The following is a 7,845-nucleotide window of genomic DNA, read 5'->3' on the forward strand; positions in this document are numbered from 1 at the left end:
CTTAGTGTAATCCCAATTGAACAGAACGATGGTATTGGTCTTCATTCCTACGCTGTAAACTTACATATATGGGTACAAAATAGCAATAAATTTCATTCATCAATTTCATCATGACCACTCATTCTGACCTGGACACCATCCAAGCCCTTCAATGCAACGCCAATCGCGGCTCTAGTGTCCCAATTGCATGCAAACACCAATCACCAACCCCCTTTTCTCTTTAACGCCAAGAAAGGGTAGTTTCGTCCAAAAAAAAATAGAAGACCACAATTTGACCGTCTTTTTCACTCTCCCAGTAAGAAAAGGAGAGAGACAAAAAGTAGTGACCGATTGCTTAGCCCTGTGTTCTGCATGCTCTGAAGACTCGCTTCTTCGCGCTCTTTCTCTTTGTGCCTCTCTGTCTCTGTCTCTGTCTCTCCCACCATTGTTGCTGGTATTTATCTCTCTCTCTCTCTCTCTCTCTCTATCTCTCTATCTCTCTAAACTCTCTCTGTGGCCGCTTTCTGTGTAGATATAAATATATATATGCATGTTTTGTACGATTGTTGTGTATGTGTATGATTTTGGTGTAAAGGTGCTGACTCTGTGATAATTTTGATTTTGATTTTGTTTTGGTAGGAAAAGATAGAATCTTGTGGTTTTGGAAAAGATTGAATTTCTTTGGGGCTACTATGATTGACTATAGCTTGCCTATAGCAAGGAGAACAAGGGCAAGGGTAGACCAAGCTTACAAGGAGTATTTTGAGAAAAAGAAAAAGGAGAAGGAGAATGGTGTAGGTGACTCGGCTGAAAGCAAATTGGGGTCTAATAAATTGTCTGATGGGTCTAAGAAAATGGGGTCTCGTTGTACAAAGGAGTACTCTGAGTCTGTAGTTGTTTCTGATGATTCTGAGGAGGCCAGTGTGGAGGTTATTGGTGTGGGTTCATTGGGAGAAGGGGTTGGTGATTCAGTAGATTCTTGTCCTGTAGAGAGTGCAGGGTCCAAGAATGGGAAGAACTCTGAATTGGGTTTTGGGAAAATTGAGAATGTGGGTCCAATTGATGTGGAGGATAGTGATGATGATGTGGTGTTTGTAGGTGAAAAGGGAGGAGGAGGGTTTGGTTGTTTGAATTTGCAGAAGAGTGGAGGTGCCGGTGAGGGTGCCAGTGAGGTTTCCGGTGAGGATGCTAGTGAGGATGCCAGTGAGGATGCCAGTAAAGATGCCAGTGAGAATGGCAGTGAGGATGTCAGCTCAGATGAAAAGGAGACCCTGTTTAGTGAGGAGGAAAGTTCTTTTTCAGATCATGAGGATTATGAACCAGAAAATTCCCAAAGTTTTGGTTTCTTAGAGCAATTGAAGTCTTGGGGTGGAGATGCTGAGCTGAGAAAGGGGGAGAATGATGATGAAAGTGAGGTTAGGAAGGGAAGTGAGGAAGTGGGAGAGGAGCAAAGTGTTGAGGTTGGTGTGAAGAGAAAGAGAAAGCTTGGATTGGATATATTGCTTGATACACACAATGACATCGATAGCATTAAAGATGATTATGTTAATTATGGTCAAATGTTTAGTTGTGTGGCCCAGCGGACTCGTTCACGACGATCTAATTCAATATTTGGAAAGAAGAGAATAGGACTTGGAACTTTAAGTCAACCAATTTCTGTTGATGAGGATGATCTAGGCTCTACTTCTTGGTATGATGTTGACAGTGATGATGTTGATGAAACGTGTTCCAGTGGTCAGAGAACTATGTGTAATTTAAAGAAAACAAGGTCAGATGATATGATAAATGATGACAATGATGAGACCTATCATGGTAGTCCGAAAATTGGGTCTTATAAAGAAAAAACTAAGTCTGATAAATGGAATGATGTGCAGAGAGTATGTAAGAAGAATGAACGGAATTTGGGGAAGTTTACCAAAAGTAAAAGCACTCGGACAACAAAAGATTGTGATGTTTTTCAGCTTCTTGCAAATTCCATTTATGCGAAGGGAGAAGTGCCACTGGAAGGGCTAGCTTCCTTTGGTGATGAAGCCTCCAGAGACGAAAGAAATCCACCAGTAGCTAAGAAGACAACTCTTCCATTGAAGTTTGATTTTAATTTGGAGCAGTCAAGTGTACCAGAGAAGTCAGATTTTGATAGAGAACTAGATAAAATTTGGGATCAATGTGACTTTGCTCTCAGCTCTTTGGAGATAGGCTCCACTGATTCAAATGTGGTAGGTTTCCTTGAACAACACTCTTTTTACTATGCTCTTTAAAGTATGTACTATTCGCTATAATGTTGTATAATATATTAGCATACATTTTACTTATGGATTATGTTATTGCAATAGTCCTATCATTTTCTACATGCATAGCTGGTGGTACTTCTTATCACTCCTCCCCTGTATATACATGAAAACATCTTAACAGGAAGAGTCCACATGAGTTCGTTTTGTTTCTTGCATGAGATTGTTTATCATAAGTGAAAGTTTGATTGGCAGGTTGAAAGTAAAGATCCACTCCCTCCTGTTAATGAAGCTGCCACAGCTACCGGTTGTAGTCAAGGGAATCATGAATATATACTTGATGAAGAGATTGGAATCATGTGCAGATTTTGCTTTATTGTAAAGCAGGAGATCAAGTATATGATGCCATCTTTTGTAAGTCTTTCAATTGCTATATTCATGTTATTTCAATTAAGATTGATCATGTTAGTACTCGGAATTTATTCATTTGGACTAAATTCCAGGGTTTAATTATTATGTGAATACCTTTGTTGAATACCCTGGATAAATTCCAGGATAATAGTGAATACCTCTCATTATGTGTTGTTTGGTAAATGCATTATTATGCATCCTTTGTTGGGAATTTATCCAGATAAGTTTTGGAGGGTTAGAGCAAGGGCTTACTTTCCACAGCTGGGATCCATTATTTGGCTAAGTCTGATTGGTTCTGGTAGCAAACTGCCAGTTAGTGACTCAACTGGCGTATTTTAGCTATTTGTGAATAGAGCTTGGACTTGACCCCTCACTTTTATTTTAGTTATCTGGTCTTTAACTTGACAATGCTTTCTTTCTTTGATATGGGAGGATTGTGGTATGGGATCATTTATTGATCTCATTGATGGGCCATTAATACTTCCAAAAGCTGCAACTTGTTGATATTAGTGATTCAAATTAGAATCATCAAGTTAGTTGTTCTGAATGTCCTTAAAATTTCTGGCTTATCTCAAATTTTGGTTAAGGCTTTGCAGAGTCTAGTCAGTATGTTGCTTTGAATGATTTAGTATATTGGCTAAAATTTATGTTCTTCTTTTGCTTGTTTTTTCTGATAATCTTGGTTAGGGCTTTGCTTATAATTTAGCTTATCAGAGATGTGATTTATCCTTTGGTTATGATCATTTCAGTGTAAATACCCTTTCGGAAAATCCGGTACAAGAGGCTTTCAAACAGAGGACCGGTCTATCTTTGATGAGCTTCGACGTCATGACTCTGATTCCCATTCTGGCAGTGATAGTGATGTTCATGCTGAAGGCACAGTGTGGGACTTCATTCCTGGTGTTAGAGGCAGTATGTATCCTCATCAACGCGAAGGTTTTGAATTTATTTGGAATCATATAGCTGGTGGAATTCACCTTGAAATGTTGCAAAAAACAAGTAGCGCTTATGGTGGGAACGGATGCATCATATCACATGCTCCCGGAACAGGAAAGACTCGTTTAACCATTGTCTTTCTCCAGACATATATGGAATTAAACGAACAGTCCAGGCCACTTATAATTGCTCCTCGTAGCATGCTCCTTACCTGGGGAGAGGAGCTAAAAAAATGGAACTTTGGCATCCCCTTTCACAATCTGAACGACTCGGAGTTATCTGAAATAGATGAAGCAGCTATCAATCTTGTGAATCAATCTAAAAGACATTTACGTGTATGTGATAAGCGTGTGCTGAAGTTGCTTTCGTGGAAAAAGAAAAGTAGCATCCTGGGAATTAGTTACAGACTGTTTGAGAAACTTTGTGGAGTACATCGTAACAAGGAAAAGAATAAAACTTCTGGAGCAGCAAAAGAAGATGAGCAAATCAGGAATGTCCTTCTCGAGATTCCTGGTGTAGTTGTATTTGATGAAGGGCACACTCCTCGCAATCATCAGAGCCATATGTGGAAGGCCATATCACAAATAAAAACCAAAAGGCGGATTCTTCTTTCAGGAACTCCTTTTCAGAACAATTTTCACGAGCTCTTTAACACAGTCCGCTTGGTGAGGCCAGAGTTTGAAGACTCGATCTATGGTAGAGAGTTTTTCAAAAAGCGACGAGGCCCTAAAAGCTATGCAGAGAAAAGGCAAAGGGCCTTTCTGATCAACTGTAATGGGAAAGTTGTTGATGATAATACAAAACTAGCCACAGAGTTCAGAGCTAAGATTGCCCCATTTGTGCATACTCACAGAGGTAGCATACTTCAAGATAGTCTTCCCGGGTTAAGGAAATGCCTTGTTACTTTACAGCCAACCCCGTTACAGGAGACCTTTATTAAGAGAATTCAAGGCATAAAGGAACCATTTCGATATGAACACTTGGAGGCTGTAATATCTGTTCATCCTTCGCTCTTGCTTAACGAAGACGCATTTTCTGGTGACTGGGATAACTTGAAAAAAGTTCAATTAAATCCTGGAGATGGAGTGAAGGCAAAATTTGTGATGAAACTTGTTCGGTATAGTAATGCTCTGAATGAAAGAGTTCTGGTGTTCAGTCAGTATGTTGATCCCTTAACCTTTACAATGGATCTGCTGAAATCTCAGTTTAAGTGGACTGAAGGGCAAGAAGTGCTGTTTATGGATGGAAAATGTGATACAAAGCAACGCCAATCCTCAATGAAGGTTTTCAATGATCCTTCTAGTAAAGCTAAGGTGTTGCTAGCTTCAACCAAAGCCTGCAATGAAGGGATCAATCTGGTTGGAGCTTCAAGGGTTGTGTTTCTTGATGTCACATGGAATCCATCTGTGGAGAGGCAAGCAATCTCTCGGGCATACAGGCTGGGGCAGAAGAACATGGTGTTCATTTACCACCTATTCATGGCTGGAACAAAAGAAGAGGAAAAACACCGTCGTCAAGCTGAGAAGCATAGGTTGTCTGAGTTGGTCTTTTCTTGTTCTGACAGAGATGGTGATGGAAAGAAAATATCAGAGACAGTCTCAGATGATGTGGTCATGGAAGAGATGGTTCAGCATGAGGAGCTTAAGCATATATTTCAAAGGATAACATTTCTGCATGAAGACAAGCTCAAAGCTTGAACCTCTGCCAACTCTTGTTTAAAAATAAATTGAAGTCTTCTCGAGTCCTTTGTTTTTTTTGTTTTTTTTTTTTTCCAACTTTTGAGTTATACACAGAGATTTGGGAAGCTATTGTATGCTTGTATGCTTGGTAGGGGTTCCACCCCCCTCCCCATTTTTTACAGATGTAATGAAGCAAGGCATAGATGATGGACATGAAAAATTTCTTTTGGGAATTAGCAAAATTTTTGACTGTTTTGGTAAAATGTGAATGTGATACCAGAAGAGCAAATTTCAGAGTCACCATATAAATTTATTTACCATGTGCCATGAAGACATGGATATTCATTCTTTCATTACTTTATGTTATGCATAATAACGAGGATAATAACTCACTGAATGTAATCCAATATGGAGAGAGTTGAAATGGAAAAGTTCTAAAAGAATTGAAAATACATTTCAAAACTCAGTGCACCATTTATAAGAATGTGAACTTATATAGTACTAAACTCTTGAAAGAACCTTCCAAAAATAAGTGATAATTCTTATTTCGAGATAAAAATTAAATGATAAACGATGAATCTGAAACTAAGAACTTAATTATAACCATGAAGACTCGTTAGGCATGAGAAAAGACCTGGTAAGTGTAACATTAATAAGTCAGATGAAACAGAAAACTTCTTCATTCCTGCACATATTCCTCCAGCCTGCGTAGAGTAAAATGACCATAACTCTCTCACTAAAACTCGAAATTGAGCTCTGTAAAAAGCGTTAGATTCATGACCCAAGGGCTTTTCAATGATATCCAGTTTTGCAAATTAGTTTCAGCTAGATTAATACCAGTTTCATTTCAAAATTATCCCTGACTTTTGATTCTATTATAGCTATCCCCTGCTGCAGCTTTAGTCTTTGGCCTCATTTTGAATTGAACTAATGACCATTTATCTAGCCATGTTATTTATTTTTTATTATTAAATAATATTTTTTTGTCATAGTATTATATAAGATTAGGAGTATTATATATGATTGGAGTAGATGAGTTAAATAGCAAAATTCAAGTGTGTTTAAGGAAGAAGCTTATAACTTAAAGGAAGATTTTTTTTTTTTTTTTTCTGGGCGAATAAGATAGATTAATCCTAATAGGAAACTTATTCCTTCGAGTCTCCACAAAAATGGCGGGATTAGTGGGGATAAGTTTCCCCTTATGGCTATTCAATCTTCTTCTCATTTTTTTTGTTCAAAGTTAGAAGACACCCTTCATCTTCTTCATGTCAGACACTAAAACGGACACACATGTGACCTACACACCCCGACAAGTGTCGGACACGTGATTTGGAGTGTCGGTTGACTTTTGAACATGCAACCAACACAACAAGAACATGGGCGGGACATGGTGTGAACGCGTTCAGGACACGGCAAGGGCATATTTGCAATTTGCATTAAAAAAAGTTGGGGTCAAATTTTGGGAATTGGGGCTGCCGACTACAACTAGAGGCTCCTGCCTGAGTTGCCCTCTTCTAGATAATGAGTTTTGTTTTAGGATAGGTGAATTCTTTCAAGAATAAATATGAATATTATTTTAATTGATGTCTTTGTCATGTCCGTGTCTTAGTTTTTAGAAACTTTTTCGTATGTGAGTATCGTGTTGTGTTCTCGTATCCGTGGTCGTATAAGTACTTCTTAAATCCTATGCATCAAACAATGTCATGTGCATGTTTGTGAACAACTTTAATTAGGACAACTATATGTAAAAAAATCTGATTTACACCCAAAATGAACATAGAACTCTTTTTTCATAACCAAATCTTAAGCCTTATACCAATCTGGGAGACAGATGGATGAGTGGATTATCTGTTGGATTGCAGACTTCTCTATTTTCTTTTCCTTTCCTTTCCTTTCCATCATTATTCATTGACTTGGTAATGAATCATCAAAATGTTTTTGGTCAATGAATCTGTCTGTCATAGTTTATGCTTTTCAGCTTCAAATTTCATTGGACTCGGGACTACTTACTTAAATAAATTAAAAAAAAAAAAAAAACACATATTCCGTTGCCGGGACTTGAACCCGGGTCTCTCGGGTGAGAGCCGAGTATCCTAACCAACTAGACTACAACGGAATTTGGTCTTGTTCTTCCAATTTTAATATTTAATACAATTATCTGAGTCGCAACTGGGACATCATTACTTTTCGGATTAGTATGGTCTTAGTGATGTAAGATTCACCAAGCGGAAGCATATAAGAATCTGATATTAATGTAGGAATTAAAGGTTGCCAATGCATCAATTTCCCTTGGTCCTCTGTGCTCCAATTTCTGCTGCAGCAGAGACCAAATTAACCATAGTGATATTGTCAGGCCTCACATATATTCTCACTAATCATGTTTTTGAATACCTTATTGCCATCATGTAATCACCCCTTTTGGCACAGTCAGCAATTAATAATGATTCTAAGAAACAACATCTCTTTAAGGCATTTGCTTGAACAAAGTTTGGGCAAGCCCCATTTTTTCTTTTTCCCATATATATCTTGGTGAGGGTGTTCTGCAGATACCCATGTGACAACAAACCTGTAACAAGAACGAACGCTCAACCCCCTTGGCAAGTGTCAGGCGT

The 7,845-nt window shown here is 38.3% G+C and overlaps 1 protein-coding gene and 1 non-coding gene across 2 annotated transcripts; one reads left to right on the top strand and one right to left on the bottom strand.

The window, feature by feature from the left end:
* Positions 1 to 671: 671 nt before the first annotated feature.
* LOC147273623 (SNF2 domain-containing protein CLASSY 3-like) lies at positions 672 to 5,251 on the top strand. The gene is made up of 3 exons (XM_086228243.1): positions 672 to 2,195; positions 2,463 to 2,621; positions 3,368 to 5,251. The coding sequence occupies exons 1-3, from the start codon at positions 672 to 674 to the stop codon at positions 5,249 to 5,251; spliced, it is 3,567 nt and encodes a 1,188-aa protein (XP_086084369.1).
* A 2,025-nt stretch (positions 5,252 to 7,276) lies between these two features.
* TRNAE-CUC (transfer RNA glutamic acid (anticodon CUC)) lies at positions 7,277 to 7,349 on the bottom strand. The gene has a single exon. It is a non-coding gene; the product is annotated as a tRNA-Glu (tRNA).
* Between the last annotated feature and the right edge of the window lie 496 nt (positions 7,350 to 7,845).

Source organism: Dryas octopetala, chromosome 9, assembly GCF_963921425.1.
Source record: "Dryas octopetala chromosome 9, drDryOcto1.1, whole genome shotgun sequence".
NCBI classification, from domain to species: domain Eukaryota; kingdom Viridiplantae; phylum Streptophyta; class Magnoliopsida; order Rosales; family Rosaceae; genus Dryas; species Dryas octopetala.

Bases quoted from the DNA above. Each gene is read 5' to 3' on its own strand.
- LOC147273623 (XM_086228243.1), top strand. From the start codon at position 672: ATGATTGACTATAGCTTGCCTATAGCAAGGAGAACAAGGGCAAGGGTA. The intron at 2,196-2,462 runs GTAGGTTTCCTT...TTTGATTGGCAG, and splicing joins GCTCCACTGATTCAAATGTG to GTTGAAAGTAAAGATCCACT. The intron at 2,622-3,367 runs GTAAGTCTTTCA...TGATCATTTCAG, and splicing joins AGTATATGATGCCATCTTTT to TGTAAATACCCTTTCGGAAA.